The 21,395-nt window shown below is 36.9% G+C and overlaps 1 protein-coding gene across 2 annotated transcripts in view; it reads left to right on the forward strand.

Moving 5' to 3' along the window:
* LOC306888081 (multiple epidermal growth factor-like domains protein 11) overlaps positions 1-21,395 on the forward strand; it is a 162,307-nt gene that overhangs the window by 25,658 nt on the left and 115,254 nt on the right. For both annotated transcript variants that reach the window (XM_079446211.1, XM_079446212.1), the window contains exons 3-5: positions 8,833-8,956; positions 11,835-11,936; positions 12,624-12,724. In XM_079446211.1, coding sequence (XP_079302337.1) covers positions 8,841-8,956; positions 11,835-11,936; positions 12,624-12,724 — 319 coding nt within the window. In that variant the 5' untranslated portion in view covers positions 8,833-8,840. The remainder of the gene's footprint in view (positions 1-8,832; positions 8,957-11,834; positions 11,937-12,623; positions 12,725-21,395) is intronic.

Consider the following 21,395-nt stretch of genomic DNA (forward strand, 5'->3'; position numbering starts at 1 on the left):
TTTTTAATCCAAAACAACGAAAAAATAGGGGAAAACACGATAGATCCTCCTTTGTTTACATAAGCGATTCGAGTTATAGTTATCGATAGCGTCCATTTTCCAATAAATATCGATTATAATTCGTATTCCAGCTTTGAAACGCCATCTATTTCCAGCAGAATAGTCTCTTCCGAGTAAGAATAGCCCTCCCTCGTCTCTCTCCTTCAATCGCAGGAGCTGTTATAACCCGGGACAGTAAGCGCGTCCGTGAATGGGTCAGCGAGGTGTCAATCCGGACACATCACAATAGGGGTGTTTGAACCCAGCCAATGCCTCGCCAGCACAGTTTTGATGGATGGAAGTGTTAGCCAACCACAAGGACGTTTAAAGTGATTGACAGTTTGAATAGTTTACGTAAGATTGTTTAGAGAATAGCTCGGCGTATTGTCCGTGTGTTTTCGTGCGCTCTCGGGTTACGCATGAAGCGTACACATAATGGCGTCGCGGCGCTACACAGACTGGCTATCAGCGAACAGATGTTGTCCAAAGCTCACATCTGAATCTCTCCATCGTGGATCTTCGACTTGAGAAGTGTTTCTGTGGCGTTTGGTGGTGTTTTGGAGGACGTGGGGAGAAAAATGGCTAATTTAGTAGCCGAATACGCGCTGAGATCGCTGGGAAGCGTGGATAGCATTAGCACGTAAGTGTCTCCACCCTCCTCTTGAATGTTTATGTGTCTTTATCATGTATTTGCAGCTTTTGTTTCATGTTAGCTGTTTTAGATTCTAAAAATGACAACGGAGAGGGATAATATGAGGGGATTACATGAGTTTTGTTCGTGTGGGTGGGTGGGTGTGTTTGTTTGTGGGTATGTCCCGGTTATTGTGTGTGTGTGCGTGCGCGCGTGTGTGTGTGTGTGTGTGTACAAAATGTAAACAGTGTTGCAAGTTTGATTTGTTTTGCTTACACACTTTCTCACTCTTTTTCTCTCACTCTTCCCTGTCTTTTCAGAGGTCTGGTTAATCCAGATGGTCAGAAAAAAAACAATTTTAGTGGCTGCTAGAGCGTCTTCCTCCACTGTAAATACTGTAAATAGTTTTTTTTTTTAATTATTTAGTAATATTAGTAATAGTAATCTATTACTATATTAGTAAAATAGTAATATTCATAATATTCACCATATAAAATAAATAAAAAATACAAATGTTGTAAAAACAATGTATTTTGCATGTTTTGTGTTTTCACTAGTTCAAAAATGATCAAATCTGTTTTGGTTCACTGTTTTCATTATTGGAATTGTTCAGAATAAAGACTGTTTAGTTATGTTCAAATTCTGAAATAGTTTTGTGTTTTTTTGTGGTTTCATTGGTAGAGCAGTTCTGAATTGATATACATATGTAGTATGCAGTGTCTTATGGAGTCTCTAAATAGCATTTTTGAAAGGATTCCTAGACTTTTCTTGAAATAAAATATCCAAATGACTTTTCCAAAGCTTTTCTTGAAATGAAATACCATAAAGATGTACTTTCTGTAAGTCTTTACCTATAAAAAAATTATTATTTCATATTTTATTTCAGGAAATATTTAGGCGTTTTTTTTTCAAAAATGCCATTTGTAGACTAACCAAATGACTAAATGAGTCAGCACTACAAATGCTGTTCAGAAATAGTTTTTTATTGTGTGTTTTGGTGGGCAGAGCAGTTCTGAATTGATATACATATATGTATTATGTAGTTTTGACTCATTTGGACATTTGTTTACAAAGTGTCTATTTGGGGTCTCCAAATGGCTTTTTTGAAAGGACGCCTAGATTTTTTTTAAATAAAAGCTTACAGAAACTACATTTTTGGGAGTATCATCCTCAAATTTGAATCAAAACATGGTCAGATGTTCAGCTTTATCTTTATGGTGTTTTCAGGCCTTTGGCATGAAAGTCTCATCCATTTTTCCCTTAGTGAGCTTCATTAAAACATATCGCGAGTCAATTTCATGTATATTTTACCTTGTTTTACTCTATTGCTATACTAATTTTGAGTTATTATGACTCTAGAGTAACAAAGGATCAAGTGTCTAGTTTCAAACAACACCAGATTTTTAAATATAGACCTTAGGGTTCAAGAGCTACAGACATTTTTATTTGGTTATATCGTTTTTTACAAAATGCTCAAAAATAGGGGCGCAGGGTAACAGGTTAAGCCATGACAAAAGTACAATCCTTTTCATGCTCGAGAACCACCGCAAGTCTATGGGGATAACAGAGAGCTGCAGATGCATTTTGATTAAAGGCTAAGTGATCCTGCGGTGCAAATCAGTGATTCATAATACATGGAATTCATTATAGAAGAAGTGGTCTGATCATCCCTTAAAACTTATTGCATCCATACATGTTTATAGCAGACATTTGTCATTTACTCCTATAATTTGGATGTCACTTAGTGTTGTTAATAACTGTCATGCTTTAAAACTGACCTGTGTTAAAAGGTTAGCAGGACAAATCAACAGCCACTTGGTAACCTGCAAATTTTTTTTTTTGGCTGTTTCTTCCTGATCCAACTTTTAAATTTAGTTTCAACGTAGACTACTTTTTAAAAGTTTGAGCTCGGTTTGTAATATTTGTGCTGTTATGCTTACAGAGGCTGCATTTATCAAAACTACCATAAAAACAACTGTAATATTATGAACTATTATTACAATTTAAAATAATTTTAATATTTTTTTAAATGTAATTCATTCTTGTAATGGCAAAGCTAAATTTTCAGCAGCCATAATTAGAATATGCTGAATTGGTGCTCAAAAACAATTCTTATTATATTTACAGTTGAAAACAGTTGTTCTGTTAAATATTTTTGTGGAAACCGCTCAGGATTCTTTCATGAACAGAAAGTTCAAAAGAACTTTCTTAACTGTGTCTTTACTGTGTGACTTTTGGTTAATTTAATTCATACATGTTCAAACCTTTTTTAAAGGTCCCATGACATGCTGTTTTTTGGATGCTTTTATGTAGGCCTAAGTGGTCCCTAGTACTGTATCTAAAGTCTCGTTCCTGAAATTCAGCCTTGGTGCAGAATTTCAGCCACTACGAGCCAGTCCCATGATAAGCTTTCCTTAGGACGTGCCATTTCTGTGTCTGTAGCTTTAAATGCTAATGAGGAGGAGAGACGCTGGGCAAGGTGGAGGGTGGGTGTGTGGCCTGCAGCTTGCGGCCACGGTACCATGCGCTAATGTTGACAGTGGATGTATGGCAATGGCTCGTAGACACGCAGTCGTTCAAGCTTTTCAGTTTGACCCAAAATCTGATCCGGATGGAGAAGCACCGGATGAAGAAGTTGCAACTCAGCGGCTACAGCAGGACGTCTCCGAATGGTTAGTTTAAAATATTGTGTCTGGATACGGTCAGTGTTTCCCACACATAGACTTTACCTGGGCGGGCCGCAACAATATCCACCGCCCGCTGCCATCAGCTCCCGTGTCTCACACACACGAGCGTGACTTTAGAACAATATTTAATAACTTTCAGACCCTTTTGGCAGCTTTTTGCCCATAACGGTTACATACTAACAAACCTAGCAACTTTTCTTTTTTTTCTTTTTTTTTAAACCTATCATTCAGTTGGAAGATGTCTCCAGTACTGCCCCGCGAGCGCGAGGTCTGACTCTCCCGGCGCAGTGTCGCCTCTCTCGGCGTCTGTTCTGAGCAGCCAGTGGCAGAGAAGCAGCGCTTTCAGTTTGCCTTATTGACTCATCAATAAATCATTTACAAAACACTGTTTCCAAGCACTTGTCGCTTACTGACTGTTTGGACTTTTAAATATGAACATAATTTGTCTATTAATATGCGCAGTTTATTACTCAGACGCAAAACAGTAATATAGCCAAAACCACTGCATATAGTCGCTTTTTAGTGTAAGTTAGATGTATATTGATTTTATCAGACGATGTTGCGATTATAAATCAGGATTTAAGGAGTATAGTGAGAGTGATTCAGGGTTAACGTATTATTAATGGGTTGTGTTTACTATTTATACTTTGACTTTTATGTATGATAACAGAAAATATGTAAATGTAAACAGCTTTATTGGGCATTCAGTTGTATCCCACATGGAAATAACCTATATAAACATATATGTTTTAATATAGGTTTTGATATATGTTTTTAATATATGTGACATATATAAAATTGGCCGTTTTCCTATAATATATGTATATATATGTACACATATGTACACATATATGCATACATATATGTACACATATACGTGCATACATGTACCTATATAGGTACATATATGCATGTATATATATGTGTGCATATATGCACCTATATGTTTACCTATATATTAGTAAAATTATTAAAATCCATAGCTGCTAGACAACATAAATAAAAGCCCAAAATGTCGAAATTTACATGTACATATAGGGCTTATATGTGGATATAAAGAAGCAATACAGGAGACCTATATGGCCTTTATATGCACATATATGCACCTCAATTTTGCCTATATGTGGCATATATACGCATATATGCAGCATATATGTTATCATATATGTGCATATATACTGCATATAGGTTTCATATATGCGCATATATCCTCATATAGGTTCTTTCCATGTGGGATTACAGTATGTGACAGTTCATAGAGTAGAACAGATCTGAAGTGCCAAAAAACAATGCTTCGCTCGTTTGCAAGCCATGATGTCTCTCACTCTCCTCGCACGGTCGTAGCTCATTTTCTCATGGGCGGGCAAAGCAGAGAAAGGGGAGGTAACCTTTCCCCGTATGACGACATAGAGGGAAGATTCCAGATTGGGCCATCTGAGCTTTCATTTTCTCAAAGGCGAAGCAGGATACCCAGGGCTCGGTTTACACCTATCGCCATTTCTAGCCACTGGGGGACCATAGGCAGGCTAGGTGAACTCATATTAATGTAAAAAAAAAACTCATAAAGTGACATTTTCATGCCATGGGACCTTTAATGTTTTGAGGCTCATTCTGTTCAGTGTGATTTCTAAAGACTTTCCAGAACCACAGCATAGAAACACACAGTTCAGTAAACGACTGTAACATTGACAATGTTTCTTAGTTCAATTTGGATTTTATTTGTGAATAAATTGCCAATAAAGAGGTCTTGGACTAGGTTCCTAAAGTTTCCTGTTATATAGTTGTCTCAGTTGAAATCAGTTGTAAAGTTCTAGCAATTAGTTCTAGCAAATAGCAGTACCCTTAAGGTTCTAGCAATTACAGTTCTCATCATCAGAAGATTTATAAAGATCAGGGCTCGCTAAATTTCTAAATCTCTGGTAGCCCTTCGGGCAGGTACTCTTCAGATTTTGGTAGCCCGAAAATTAATTTAACTAGCCCAAATAAAATAAAGACCATAAATGTCAATCAAAAACATTTTCAATACACAAATATCAACGAATATCAAGGAAAGAGTTTTATTTTACTATTTACAAGGTATCTGCAGAATTCTTAAAAATCTATTTAAGGCAATTTGAAAAATTATTTCTAATACCATTTAACGTATTTAAAGCTGTCTAAGGCCTTAAAAACTCTTCAATTTAGTTGTATCAAATTTAAGGACCCGTGGGAGCAATGTTCCCTCAAATTCTTTTTTCTTTTCTCTATTGGGCGGACATTTAGGGCACCTGAGCAAAAGCATTCTTTATACCAGACCTGTACAGCTCACACACAAAAAAGTGTGTAACTTTTAACTTTAATGTGCTATTTATATTTGATTTGACCCTTGATGTAACTAAATGATGTACATTTTAGGTTACCTGAGAAATTTTTTTTACTGTACAATACACTGCAGTTCAAAAGTTTGGATCAATACATTTTTTAAAAGAAGTTTCTTATGCTCATCAAGGCTGTATCTATTTGATAAAAAATACTGAATATTATTTCACAAAATAATATTGTGAAATATTATTGCAATTTAAAATAAATGTTTTCTATTTTAATATACTTTACAATTGTATTAATTCTGTGAAGCAAAGCAGTGTTTTCAGTGTCACATTATCCTTTAGAAATCATTCTAATATGCTGATTTTTAATCAATGTTGGAAAGTTTAACTGCTTTTTAAAAACTTTTATACTGTATTTTTTGGGACCTGTGATATTTAAAAAAAATAAAAAGTTAAAAACAACAGTGTTTAGTCAAAATAGAGATTTTGTTACAATATAAACTATTCAAAAGTTTGGGGTCAGAAATTTTTTCTTTCTTTTTTAAAGATACTTCAAAAAAGTTTAAAGAGAGTTAAATAAACTTTATTCAGCAAGTATGTGTTAAATGGATAAAGTAGATAGTAAAGACTAGGGCTGGGTATCGAGTTCGATACTTTTTAGGCACCGACCGAATTGCCTCGATACCACCGAGTATCGAAAAACGTCTTGTCGTTCGGTACCAAATTTCGATACCTAAGGGGTTAATCTCATCACCGTCAGTGAGCCAATAATCCTGCAGCACTAGGTGTGTTTGGCTAGAAGTGGCGCGGCGCTGATAGATCAGTGTTTGACATCCGCGAGAGCGTTTCGAAATATTTTTTTTCCAAATAAATATTAAGCAGCACAACAGTGTCAACACTGATAATAAATCAGCATATTAGAATGATTTCTGAAGGATCATGGGACACTGAAAACTGGAGTAATGATGCTGAAAATTCAGCTTTGATCAGAGGAATAAATGCTATTTTAAAGTATAGGTATTAAAATAGGAAACCAATATTAGAAATTGCAATAATATTTCACTATATCACTGTTTTTTTCTGTATTTTTGAAATGAATACAGCCTTGATGAGCAAGAGACTCAAAGTCAAAGACTCAAAAACAAGGTCAATTATTTATCAGGTTTATAATATAGCCCTAACATCATATATTATCAAAACAAACTATTTAAACTGATAGAATATAATAGAATAGAATACAAACTGAAGCAAAACTTAAGCTGAGATCTGTAAGTTAAATATAAAAAAAAAGTGAATATGAAAAGTGAAAAAGTGAACATGAATTCTTCTATAGCTGTCTAAACATCGTTATGAAGTACAGTTTGTAATACTCTTGTGTGTGACTGTACATATTTCAGAGTTTTGTTACCGTTCTTTGCCCATCCTCCGTTATTTCCAGCACTTAATCAAGCCACTCTTCTTTAATACATGAGGACGTTTTATTTCACATGTCATTGCGTTTGCGTTGGCTCTCGTGTTGAGCGCACCGCAACCATTGAAGTATTGAGTTTCTACAGCGACTCATTTGGTGCATATCATTCTCTTTCTATGAAACCTGTAAACCGCATTCACCGGTTCTAACTCTGTCGTGACATCAGCTCTATAGCGGTTTTACTGGCGGCATTCAATCAAGGCTTCCCAACTAATTTTTGTGTGCGCGAGGCACATTATTTCTTTGCCGCGGCGGAAGAAGAACGCGGTCGCGCTCGCGCTCAGCTTAGAGGGAACACTGCGTGGGAGCCCTGTATTTAAGGTAGCCCGTCGGGCAGGGCAGTGATACATTTTGGTAGCCCGACTGGAAAACACAATAGCCCCGGGAGGTCGGGCTAGCGATTTTGCGAGCCCTGAAGATATTACATCTTTTTAGTTATTGTACATTTTAAAGTCTATGCAAGCATGCAAAATGTCCACCTATCTATGAATACAGATGCTTCATTTGAACTTCCAAGCTGTCATTTTAGTGATTCACTATAGGGAACAGCTGTTTGTACAGCTGAGCAGAACATCATAACAGCTTTCCTCTAATAGAGATGTCTTACAGCTGCAGTCCTAGTGTGGAATGATACAAAGCCTTCAAAGGGTGACTGTGTAAATTAACCTTTTTAGAGAAATGAACATGACTTCAGTCTCTGCCTTTGAATGAACTGTTATATAGTGGAAGTGAAATCAATATTGATTTTCTCTCACACAAAAATGACCTGTTGAAGACCTTTCAGTGGTCTCAGCTTGGCAAGTGAGTGAAGCTAATTTTATTAGACACGTCATGCAAATCGTTAACAGATCAGGTATACAGTCCTAACAAAGCGCAATATCAAAAAAAATTCACAAACACGCTTACTTACGCCTCACCAGGATGTTAACGGTTGCAATAGTGCTTCTTTTCTGATCAGATACATTAGAGTTGCCTAGAATCAAGCAAACTGTTGTTCTTGTGTCCTTCTGCGATACCCCCTGCCGTTTAACATAATCAGTGCTTTCACGCTTCGCTGGCCCATGCTTGAGCAGTGTGTCATTCACGTGCCCTTCTACATCTGTCTCTGTCATGTCAATTCATCACACACACATGCTCATATCCCATCATGTGTCTAATGAAATATCTTGACAGTTTAAATAAATGGTTCACCCTGTGTGGTCTTAAGTGAGTCTTGAAGAGTGGTCTTAAAAAGTCCTTCATCACTGTCATGGGACTAATATCCTGTGCTAAGTGTTACAGAACACACACAGTCACACAAATATGCATAAATATATAATGTGCATAAAGACCAGATGAATGAATCCCACAATATTTGGACATTTTGAGATTATTAAGTAAATATTGTATTAAAAAAGGGGTTGTGTACATCTAATTTGTTTTAATTAAATTGTATTAGTCTATATCACACACATTTCACACCATTATATCAGCCATCTGCCACCACACTTTGGTTATTCACCCATTTCGATCAGCTGATAACAAAGACACACGGTCACACGTTTACATTTCTTGATATTATTCTTAAAAAGTCATCTCTTTTCACTGCACTTCCAAGAATGTTCCAAGGGCTCCAATTTAGAAAAATGATAAAGGACAAAAGTGTCCTTGTCTCTTTCTCTCCCACTCTCTCTCTTTTTCTCACTCTCTTTCTCTCAGGAGGAGTCATGGGGCCGGTACGGGCCTACCCATTAGCCCTGCCTGTGCTGGCTGTTCTGGGCCTCATTATCAGCGCATGGAGCCTCAACCCAGATGACCCCAATGTCTGCAGTCACTGGGAGAGGTGAGAGAGGAGCACTCTCCAGTGTTAAACTCCGTTTTACCTTCTGTCCATTGCGGGATTCACATAGCATAGTTATTCCTCTCCGACATGCCAGAAGGATGTTTTGGTCAAAAGAAGATTGTAACATAATGGTGAAGTGGTTTATGTCTGTGTGATTGTTTGAGTTGTCGGTAATATAATAATAATGGCTGAAATGAATGAATATATTATATGCATTATTTTTTTTATATTAATTTATTTAGTGTACAAAAATGTATACTTAATGAGAAATAATAATAATGTTCAGATTTATTTCCAATACTACTACTTCTGCTACTACTGATAGTATTGTTATTGCAAACAAAAAATTAATGATACAATGTAATAATATTAATTAAGTGTATATATATTATAATTACATTGTAAACTTTAAAAACAATGTTGTGATTTTGCTCACTGGTTACTCATAATTTAAATTAGTTCAACTACAGCCAAGCTACTATTTTGAAAAAGTAGTATAAATTAACTATAAAATATGATAATCTCAGTTAGGGTGACTGGATCTAACTTGAATAGATACATTTACAGCAAATACACTAGAATACACCCTAATTTATGTAACTGAGCTGAATACATAGCAATGAGCATTTCATTTAATATTTTGTGGGGCTCGAATTGGTGAGTTGTTTTGAATCAGTTCATGTATTTGAACAGTCCAAACAAACTGATTCACTAGAATGCATTGGACTTTACAATGCTTCATCTGACAGAAAGGAAAGGCTGTACTGTATGTATTCTCTTATAAAAGAGTGCTATAAAAAGTGAGACTACTAATTTAACTACATTTTTTTGTAGCTTAGTTTTTCAAAATAGTGTTGATCTTGTGTCAAGTTAATGCCCTGTGTCAAGTTAGGTGAATCCCCAACACTGATTGCTGAAATAAAAAATTGTTTTGTAAGAGATGCATACTTGTCAGAATGAAACAGATTAATTAAATGGATATTTGATGAAAATGTAGTGGATAACAGTGGATAAACTTTTGTTCTGTATAAGGTGGGATGTAAGTGGTTACGAGCTGTTTGGATTAGTCGAAAAACACAAACAATGTATAGTTCTGTTCTGTTATCTCAGAGATTTAAGGGATTTACATTTGTTTGTTCCTGTATTGACTGTATTCACTTTTAATGGCACAGCTGAAGCAATGTAAACGATTGTGTTTGGGAGTGTTACACTTGCCTACAGGAATTAGGCTTAGTCACTAAACACACAAAACAATATTGATGTTCTTATTATTAACCTTGTAGTGTGTGTGTGTGTGTGTGTGTGTGTGTGAGGGAGGGAGGGAGAGCGAGTAAGGATAAGTTGCTAAAATAAAGCAGGCAGAACAGCATCCAGTTGACCAGAACAATCTGTTTTGACTGAACCTATTGCCTGAAAAATTATTGTTTGTAAAGGGTGTTATCAGTTATGACAAATAAACAGGAGCAATTGCCTCTGCAGAGAGGAGGACAGAGGGCTGCAGAGATGAATGAGTTACAGCATTGCTTCCCTGAAAGGGAATATTTCGGAGCTTTAATGTCATTTTGTTGGCAACAGTTTTGTAATCTTTTTTCAAGGAAGTTAAGACAACACATCTTGTTTTTCTAGATTTACTGTAGCTTTGGAAGGGAAATATTATGCTCGTCTTGTTATTAGAGATAACAAGTTGTTTTAAACTTCAAGCAAAATAGATGGATACGTGTCTGAATATTACATTTGAGTATTTTATGGTTTTGTTTCTTGGGATACAGTACCTTCACGGTACAGTTAATTATAGACTTGAGACCAGCAATTTTTTGTTTCTCTGCAGCATAATCATGTTTGGGCAATTTCAGGTTGGGGTCCCCACAGCAAGTTGTCAGCTTTTACTCTAGTGACTATTTCTTGGGGTAGGTTGATTGCTGTATATGCAAATACATAAATGTACAAAAAAGCTCAAACTTTGCACTGTTAATGCCCAGGACCAAAGATGGTGCTGTGGGAATATTGAACTTATTTATTGAGTTATTCTTGCTGCTTTATAGGCCTTGAACGGTTAAATACACACACTTGTATGTGTCAAAATGCTTGTCTTTGCAAGTATCCTTGTAAACACAGTTGGTCTTAAGTGAAAGCAAACAGCTGGGAAGGATCTGGGAAGCTCTTAAAGTGACAGTAGTCTAATATTCCTGCGGTCTGTCATTCACGTTAATCAAACAACAGAGAGAAAATCTCACTGCTCTTGACTAAATAACTTTTGTAATTTTAATAAGAAGAAATTTAATTTACACAGTGAAGAATATGCAGTGTTTTTATACATTACTTTATACTATGTATGTAGCTCTTCTTATTTATTTGTTCTACTGTAGTTTTTTTGTCCTATTGCTTGTAATTAGTTTCTTATTCTTATTTAATCACTGACTGTTTACTTGTCTTCAGTGAGCTTGAGATTAGTTTTGTTTGGCTTTTTTTTTTTTTTTTTAGGCTAGTATTAGTTTTTGTGATATTGACACTGGTAACAGGAATGATGAAATTTCTATGATATCATATAGGACTTATTTAAAGCAAAAATATCTATATCGTGATATATATTGTTACCATGAAATAAAATAACTCATATCGTGATATAAGATTCTGGTCATATCACCCACCGCTAATAGTGGGGAATGCAGTGTTATTCGTAAATACAGCAGAAGTTCCAGAAAAAGTATTAGTATTTCCCCTCAATATGGGGGCCTTTTAATATTCTATTGGACAGTGGCGGCCTTCAAGGGTTGAGAACCTAAATGTATTTCAACAAAGCAAAAAAAAAAAAAAAGATAAAAGATTTTTACATAAGCATGAGAGATTTCAATTTCTCCTTGGTCTTTCTCTCTCTCAGCTACGCAGTGACTGTTCAGGAGTCCTACGCTCATCCTTTTGACCAGATCTACTACACCAGGTGCACAGATATCCTCAATTGGTTTAAATGCACCAGACACAGGTGAGCATGACCCTGACCTTTGAACATTTACGCATTTAGCAGACACTTTTATCCAAAGCGACTGACATTGCATTCAAGTTACAGTTTTTACATTTTATCAGCTCTTGCTTTCCCTGGGAATCGAACCCATGACCTTCGCGTTGCTAGCGCCATGCTCTACTATTTGAGCTACAGGAAAGCGTACGAATTGTGAACTACAGTTGTCACAATTCCGCTCCATGGCAACAAGCAGCACTCTCCTACTAGACATAAAAATCAAGGTGCCGGTGTGCCAGTGTTTTTATTACCAACTGTTAATGTTACCAGCCGTGATTGTAGTGGTCAGAGTTGGGATGGAAATGGCTGTTTGACTGTCATCCGACATTACATTGGTTTTAATTGCTGCATTAAAGACTTTATCGTCAGTGTCCCGGCTAAAAGCTGTGGGTTCAATGAGTCACTGTGCTTGCAATGTTGCATTCAGAGGCAAGTTGTCCTTCACTGAACGTGAAAACTTTTCCTTAACTCACTTTAATTCTCCCCTTTACACCTCTTGGGTGTAGCTTGGATTAGACACAAATATAAAAGCTAACGGTAGCCAGGTGCATACCATAATGTCCTTGTGTCTCTGCCCTTGTGGAGTTCACCTGCCAGGTTATTGATGTTCATGCTTTCTCTTGAATGTTTGTGTACGTGTTTGCATCTCAGGACCAGCTACAAGACAGCTTATCGGCGCGGGGTGAGGACCATGTACCGTCGGCGTTCTCAATGCTGCCCTGGCTACTTCGAGAGCGGAGACTTTTGTGTCCGTGAGTGTCTTTCATATTTTGCTCACTTATTGATTGATTGATTGATTGATTTTATTTGACCACTTAAATATAAAAATATGAAAACAGTACTCTGTGTCATATATTAAAATACATAAATAGTCAGGGATGACACAATAAAGCCCAAAGACTTATTTCCATTGTGGTCCCTATACGGACAAGGGGAAAGGACAAGTTACAGCAATTCACACATCAATCATTTTTCATACATTTAACAAATATATTCATATTGTAAAAAAAACTATAATTGGCATCTAAGCCATACTTTCTTATATACTTATCTTCTTTTAAATCAGCACAGTTCAATTTCTCTTTCTTGCAAGTGGTTATGAGCACAATAAAAGCATTCATCTGCTTGAGCGATGTCCTCTTAAGCCTTGAACCCCGCTCCTTTCTCTGGAGGCATTCATCAAAATCTCAGCCATCTTTGAGGCTTTTTTGCAGCTGCATATTCTAGGCATAATTTGTGGCTTTCATTACAGGGCCTACTCATATTGGGTTTGCTCATATTTTCAGTTTTAACACTGCCAGTACGCCATTACAACAGCGTTAATAGCATTCAGTTATCGCTAATTTTTTGAAAAAATAATCTTGAGTGATTCACTGCAAATACATTGTCCTAATTCCTCCCATTCTAGAGATAATATGCTAATAAAGGAAATAACAACTTTCCATTGCTGTGGCCTGAATGATAGATTTTAGTGATTATTTTATGAGCAGTGAATGTCAAAAATGTCAGCTTTTATAGTAGTTTATTGTCTTTTGGCACTGCCAAGACTGTAAATGCGTGTTTTGTTTCTCAGGATTGGTTATTGTTTAGGCCAGACTCATTATTCTTTAATGTGTTTTAATCACGAGTGAGCAAATCCTGTCAACCAGCTCAGACCTTTGGCTCGCACGGTTCAGCGGTTGTTTGACAATATGCAAAAATCTCTGTGAGAAAGGACCTCGCACAGGACCGTGTCAAGGTGATGAGGTAAATGACAGTCTTACCGAGCTCCAGGGAGAGGATAAAAATCAGCACACGTAGCTTAAGAGCAAATGGGATTTGATGCCCTCACAGCTACTCGGCATTATTAACAAGAGGGAGGGACGGGCTTTCTGATGGATGTCTGTTTCTGGATGGATGGCTAACTATGGACAGCTATGTCTGCATGAAACTAATACCTGCTGTCATGTTTTTAGGCTTTAGATATGTAAGGTTATGATAAATGTAGTCGGTCTCAACTCAGTGTCCACTACTAAAGCATTTTGACGTTAATAAGCATAATGTCATGTAATTCTTCAGCCTGTGCGTTTTAAATGGACTCCCATGAGAATTAAAGAAATGAACAGCCTACATCAAGTCGTGATATGGGCCGCTGTGATATTCAGCTCTGCTGGAATCATAAAACTTTACTTCAGTTCAATGTTATGAGGAGAAGAGGATGAGCTGCAGACGCTGTGGACGGTTGAAATGCTGATTACTAACCTGCGATGCTGCTATATGAATTCACACACTAACTCATAATTAATTTTCATTTTCGTTTCACCGTATCAAAGAGAATTTTACACTTTACCATGGAACGAGCCATGAGACCCAGCAGCTGTTTTGCTGTCATCGTGTCACAGGGACCTAACCGGCATTGTCAGTCTTTGTAGTTTGATTTAAAAGCCTAGTCATTTACATATGCCACAGAAAACACTTTTTATGATCCAAGGACATTTTTAATTTTACGGTTTCACACCTCGCTTCTCATGACAGCGGGTATTGAGCAATTTGATATTTCAAGCAGTTATTTAATTGATACATTTGCTCACACTGTTTCTCTTTTTTGCTTTGAAAGGATTAATTCATCCAAAAATAAAAACTCTGTCATTTACTCACCATCATGTTTTTCAAGACCTGTTTATTTCTTTGGTGGAACATAATATAGTTATTTACAGCACAATGTCCACTTTTTTTCCCCACTTTTTGATTTTCTACTTAATATAATATAATTTATATTAAGAGAGCAGCATGAGCATTCTTCAAGGTTTTTCATTTTGAATTGCAGAGAAATAAGAAAATAAATGAAGGTGTAGAACAACTTGAGCGTGAGTAAATGAAGATGTAATTTTTATTTTGCGGTTCACTATTCTTGTTATAATTAAGCTAATTGACCAAATGACCAAATCCTCTTGAATGTGAAATGTGAAGTGTGAAGTGACATTCAGCCAAGTATGGTGACCCATACTCGGAATTCGTGCTCTGCATTTAACCCATCCAAAGTGCACACACACAGCAGTGAACACACACACACCGTGAACACACACCCGGAGCAGTGGGCAGCCGTTTCATGCTGCAGCGCCCGGGAGCAGTTGGGGGTTCGGTGCCTTGCTCAAGGGCACCTCAGTCGTGGTATTGAGGGTGGAGAGAGCGCTGGACATTCACTCCCCACACCTACAATCCCTGCCGGCCGGGGACTCGAACCCGCAACCTTTTGGATTACAAGTCCGACTCTCTAACCATTAGGCCACGACTTCCCCGAATGCCACGAATGTATAATATTGAACAATAAGTGCCAAAAGAGAATAATACATGCATTGTAACCCTCTTGTAAATCAACAGCTTGTTCACCAGATGTTGTTCTTTCGTTACTAAAGGTCATTGTAGAAAGGAGGAGGTTTCAACAATGACCTTTAGTAACAGGAATTTTTTTTATGGCTGAATGCGAGTGACCATGGTCTGTTGAAGATAAAGTTGATCTCATGTTTCTGTCCTTATTGAGTGGAATTGTGTCCAGCTCTGTCTGTAGCCTGAAGGCACTGCTAACAACCATGGGATTAGGTGCAGCTGGGATAGGGATCAGTTTTGACATTGTCTGGTGGTCTGAGTGGGAGAAGGCAATGACAATAATCAATAATGTTCTCATTACCACACAATAGCTGCAACAATTTCATGTTAACAGTTGTTGCTGTAATGGAACCACACCATCTGTGGAGAAGATGGTAGGCATAATTTTTTTCCCCTCAGTGACCTCATGTTATGTTTATTGCCTCTGTGCTATGTAAAACGTGGCTGAACATGGAGTTGACCAAAATATACTTTATAAATTGAGTAGTTCCAACTCTGATTGGTAAAATAGGTAAAATCAGTTGTTTATGCACCAAGATGCACTAGCATGCAACCTTTTAGGCTGATTACTTGGCGGAAGAATTGTTTATTGTGAATATTAAAGGGATAGTTAAAAAAAAAACCCTGAAAATTCTATTGTTAATTACTCACCCTCTTGTCATTCCAAATCCGTAAGACCTTCGTTCATCTTCAGAACACAAATTAAGTTTTTGATGAACATCATGTTTTTTATGAAATCCGAGAGCTTTCAGACCCTGTATAGACAGCAATGTAACTACCACGTTCAAGGCCCAGATAGATAGTAAGGGCATTCTAAGGTAGTAAGTTCCTAAGGATAACGTTAAATAGGGGTGTGCGATATGACGATTTTTGATCGTGGACGATAAAAATGTCTCCACGATCTGCTTTTGAAGAAATATCGTAGTATCGCGCTACAGAGCACATTGTCAAATACAGTTCTGGCGCCGCCGTCTCTATGTACTGTACAACACGACATACAGCAGTAGAGTTACTCAGACAGGACACTGCACTTATTCGCGATCGCAAAAGTACATTATTTGCACACAAGCCTTGCTGTTTAAATGTTTCATTCGCGCGCTGGTCTGACGTGCGCTTGTTCTGAGCGCATACACCTGAAGCACGCGCACTAAAACGCCTGTCTAACAGCGCCTGATTACTCAACTAAGTTATATTTTGCGCTAATACTGTCAAAACACACAAGGTTTACATACAGACTGAGTTGGTTATCTCTAAAATGAAAGTAAATAGTTAAGAGAGAAACGGATGCGTGCCTGTACTGTTTATTAGATGCGTGCAGCTCTTAAAGGGACAGGACACTAAACATGCTGTCGACTGTCATTAAAGGGATAGTTCACCCTAAAATTGAATTTCTGTCATTATTTACTCAGTGGAAAACCAAACAGTTGCTGGTCCACATTGACTTTGATAGTAGGACAGAAAAATCCTATGGAAGTCACTGAGGACCAGCAACTGTTTGGTTTTCCACCTTCTTCAAAATATCATTTATAAATGTTCAGCAGAAGAAAGAAACTCATTCCGGTTTAAAACAACTTTTGAGTAAATGATGATATAAAAATACAACATTATGACAGAATTGACAGACAGATGACAGAATATTAATTTGTGGGGGAACTATTCATTTAACGTTAACAAAACAACAAAACACAAAGAGAAAAATCACTCACTATTCTTGACTGAAAAACTTTAATACAGTTGCTTTAGGAATCAGTCTATCTAGTGTTTTATTTTTATATTTGTTCATTCAATTTCATTGAATGCTCTGCTAAATACACCTATTGTACCTGGAAATAAAGCACTGTTTGTTTTATTTGTATATTATGTGTATTTGTAATGTGTATCTTTGTTCTTATTTTTTAATAAGAAAAATAAAATAATGACAAAGATTTTTTATCTTCACCCACTTTGGCCTAAATATCTGCCATGCATCTTTGTCTTTCTAGTTTGGCTGTAATGCTCAGACAACTTGTAAAACCAAAATAGTAAAACTAACAAAGAATCGGGATAAAAATCGTGAATCGTGATATTTCTATAAAAAATCGTGATATGATATTTTTCCCATATCGCCCACCCCTAACGTTAAATAGTTAGTCCATATATAGTCCAATAGTTATCGTTAGTCCATGTGACATCAGTGGTTCAACCTTAATTTTGTGAAGCTACAAGAATACTTTTTGTGCGCAAAGAAAACAAAAATAACGACTTTATTCAACAATTTCTTCACTTCCGTGAACGTGCGTTCACAAGAGTACCATGTTTTCTTTGAGCACAAATTGTATTCTCGTAGCTTAATAAAATTAAGGTTGAACCACTGATGTCACATGGACTATTTTAGCGATATACTTAGACCCTCTATGGAGGGTCAGAAAGCTCTTGGATTTCATAAAAAATATCTTAATTTGTAATCTGAAGATGAACAAAATTCTTACGGGTTTGGAACGACATGAGGGTGAGTAACTAATGACAGAATTTTCAATTTTGGGTGAACTATCCCTTTAATAAAAGCAATTATTTACTGAGCATTTAATTGTTGGTTGCTCTACTTTGCATTTTATAAAATCAGTAAACCACTAGAGGCTGTGTGTTACAGCTGTTTTACTTAAATAATTAATTTTTAAATACTTCATTAATTTATTTAATTTCTGGACTTTTGCCTATATTTGTTAGATATTTAGTAAATAGTGCACAGGCCAGACTTGGTGGCAGACCGTTGTTACCTGTACAACAAGTCTTCAACAAATGTAAATTGTTAAAAAATTGTATTCATCTAGGCATTCATTTTTGTTCAGACTTCATTTCATTTCCAGGTATAATTTAACCATTGTATGTGTGGTGTCAGCAAGAAGTCTAATAAGGAGTTTTTGTGCAATGGTGTGGTCACCTTAGAGAGGTCTGTGGGTTTTCGGGTTGTTTTTTTGCTGTATCTGCTCTGTGAATAATCCTACTGCTCTCACTGGCAGGATTAAGAGCTTTGTAGAACTAGCTATGTTCACTTCGCCGGGACAAGAGAAGGTATTAAAGCCATTTTCATTACATATATGTGGATCTTTGCTTTTGCTTCTCAATCTGAACACCTCAGGGTTTATCCTCTCAAATGGGCCTTTTATGAGCTGCTTTCCTACTAGAATTAGTCCCTAGTGCATTGGCTGCATTTTAAAGGCATAATTCATTAATGGCCTATACCAACACAGCCTAGTCGCTTTGAAGGCAACATGTTTGCGGGTTGCCTTCTGTGTCCATAGGGAGGTCTATCAAACAAGACTTTTTCTTGTTTTATGTGCCCGAATCATGTGAGTCATTTAACCTGCATGCACTACTCCTATCAATCCCAAACTGTCAGTGGACTTAGTCTGTAGTGACTGTTGGAAGCCAGTGAGTCTGCTCCTCTCATAACACCACTGTTTTTGGAAGCGTGGATTGTGCATTTAATGTCGAGAAGGCAATCTTGCTCTGAGCAAAAATTACTTTTCTTTGCAGAAGGAAGCAGTACATGGAGCCAAAGCAGTTTACACCATCTGGTCAGAATAATCTCAAATAGTTAGTGATGCAGTATTAATGATGCTATGTGCATGCTGCAGCTTCTTACTGGAGAATTAGATGCTTTAATAAAGTCCCTTGCACCATCGCAAAGTAGATTACATCTACTTCAATCTTAGTTTTAATGATGGATTAGATGTTTGATTCCAAATCCTGGTTTTGGTTTGTTATTAAAAAGTTCATACACTGTACTAGGATATAAAGCAGATCCTTTATGATAGATGCATACAGTAATAACCTTGAATTATTTATTGTGTTAAATGATTGACTGATTGTCAAACTGTATGTTTAAATCTTTGGCCTGATGAGTGTTCGGTGTAATAATGCATGACAATTACAATTAGCTCTATTGTTACACGGTATGATAACGCCAATGTGTAATGAGATTAGGCTTTTATCGAAATGAAAGACGTAATTTTTCACCACAGCCTGCAGACATAGACTTTTTCTGTGTAGAAGGAAGAAGATTCATTGAATTTTAATTACAATGCAGGACCTATTTTCTGAAGTATTATAGATACGTACATCAATTCAGCTCTCGGGAGAAGGCACGCTTTATCCTTTCACCTACGTTACATAAATTAATTTTAATTTGCTGAAAAGATGTGACAAATTAGCATTTCTTCTCTGTTATCTGATCAGAAATTGCTGATTGTAACAAAAATCAATCATTTCATCACCAGAGTTTTTTAAACCTCGCTTTTGAGCACGTTGCGTGGCTTCATTGATTTCAAGAAGTCAAATTGATGTCTTTGTCAGCACAAAATGCGAAGGATTTTTCATTTTTATTAAGATGGAGGAGAACTGGCATGCTTGAATATCAGGTTCTCAGTGCTGTGTAAATCCATACTGCATTATTTGCCAGTGGCAGGTTTAGCATTTTCTGTGTGTGGAGCATTTCTGCTCTAAGCACCATCCTCTGGGTATTTGGGATTCTCCCTCTCTCCCATCCCCTTCCTGTGCTTATGTCCAATATTGAGGACCCAGGTGAAGGCTGAAAGAGCGATAATCTATAGCCGTGCTCGCCTGGAATGAGGGCAAGTCCTGCCTCATCCTTTACCTAATGCAGCCAGCTTTAGTGTATCAAAACATGCACACACATTAATTCACTCTTATGAGCGTGATTTATTTGCATGCACAAAAATTTTTATATTCATTCTGAGAGGCTCGTCTCAACTTTTTCAACCAAAAAGGCAATTTGCAATGTCTGCATACAAACAACTTCTGGCACTTTTATGGTGTTGACTTTTCTTTCTTTTTGAAATGTGAAGGTCACATTCACTGTGAGGTGTAGATTTTTTATTTACCCAGACTCTCAATTTGATTTAGATTTTAGCTATGAAAATCCATTATAATATTAAAATTTTTATCATTATTATCAGACAGCTGTGCTGTCATTTCCATCACAACCAACAATTATGATCCATAATAAAATTAGATGCGATGTGCTAAGAAAACAAAGAAAAGTCAAAGTAAATACTATGAATATTGTTGGATCTGTGAAGAATTGCTGATGTTCTAGTTACTATTCTATTATTAGTGCATACATACGTATGCATGTATAACTAATGGTTGTTATTTAAAGTGCATATTGCAGGTTAAAAGAATTTTTCAAATGAATATATAACCTTGTATGAAAATACCACATGAACCGTTAATGCAGGATTTGAAAATGTTTTACAAGACGTGAGGGCACAAATTTAGATGAAAAGGTGAGGCTTTCCTGGACAGTTCTCAAAAAACGTTTTTTTTTTCAACATCGCGTCATATTACGTCACATAAGGGAGTCGTGTGCCGCACTCTGCGTGCGAGTCAGTGTGTTTTCGGTAGTTATTTTTATTTCAATTTATCATTGTCATGGTAAATTATTGTGTTTGTGGAGGTTGCACAAACTCCAGCCTGTCAGGACATCGAGTCCACAGGTTTCCTAACAAGAAATAGGACAGTATCTTCTGGGCCTCGGTGCGTTGGTGCAGGTGAAGAGACTTCACTAATGCATCTGCTTCAAACACCGCGGTGGTGTGTAACTTAACAGATGTGATGGAGGCCAAGTGGAAAAGCATGGTCAGCAGTGAATGTGATCTAAACTTGTGTTTGCTTCTCCCAGCATATGCCGTCTGAGAGAGGAATACTGCAGGTCACCACAAGCTCCACAAGAACACAGCACTGTCATGTCCACTACACCTGCTCCTCTCTCCAGATCCCTCCAGAGGATCAACGTGATGAGGCTGTTGGTGTATATCTAGCACAGCCTTCACGATTTAACACACTTTAACAACACATTAGTGTGATACCCAGACTGAAAGATTGTTAAATGTTTTTAAATGGGTCAGATGGTATTTCTTTTAGTAGTATATGTTTGGTACATCTACATATATATATATATATATATATATATATATATTAACAGTTGAAATGTTGTGTTTTGAGTCGGGTATTAAATGATTTCTGCCCTAAAACATGTCTGCTGGCCTGGTCTAG

The sequence above is a fragment of the Barbus barbus genome (assembly GCF_936440315.1).
Source record: "Barbus barbus genome assembly, chromosome: 22".
Lineage (NCBI taxonomy): Eukaryota > Metazoa > Chordata > Actinopteri > Cypriniformes > Cyprinidae > Barbus > Barbus barbus.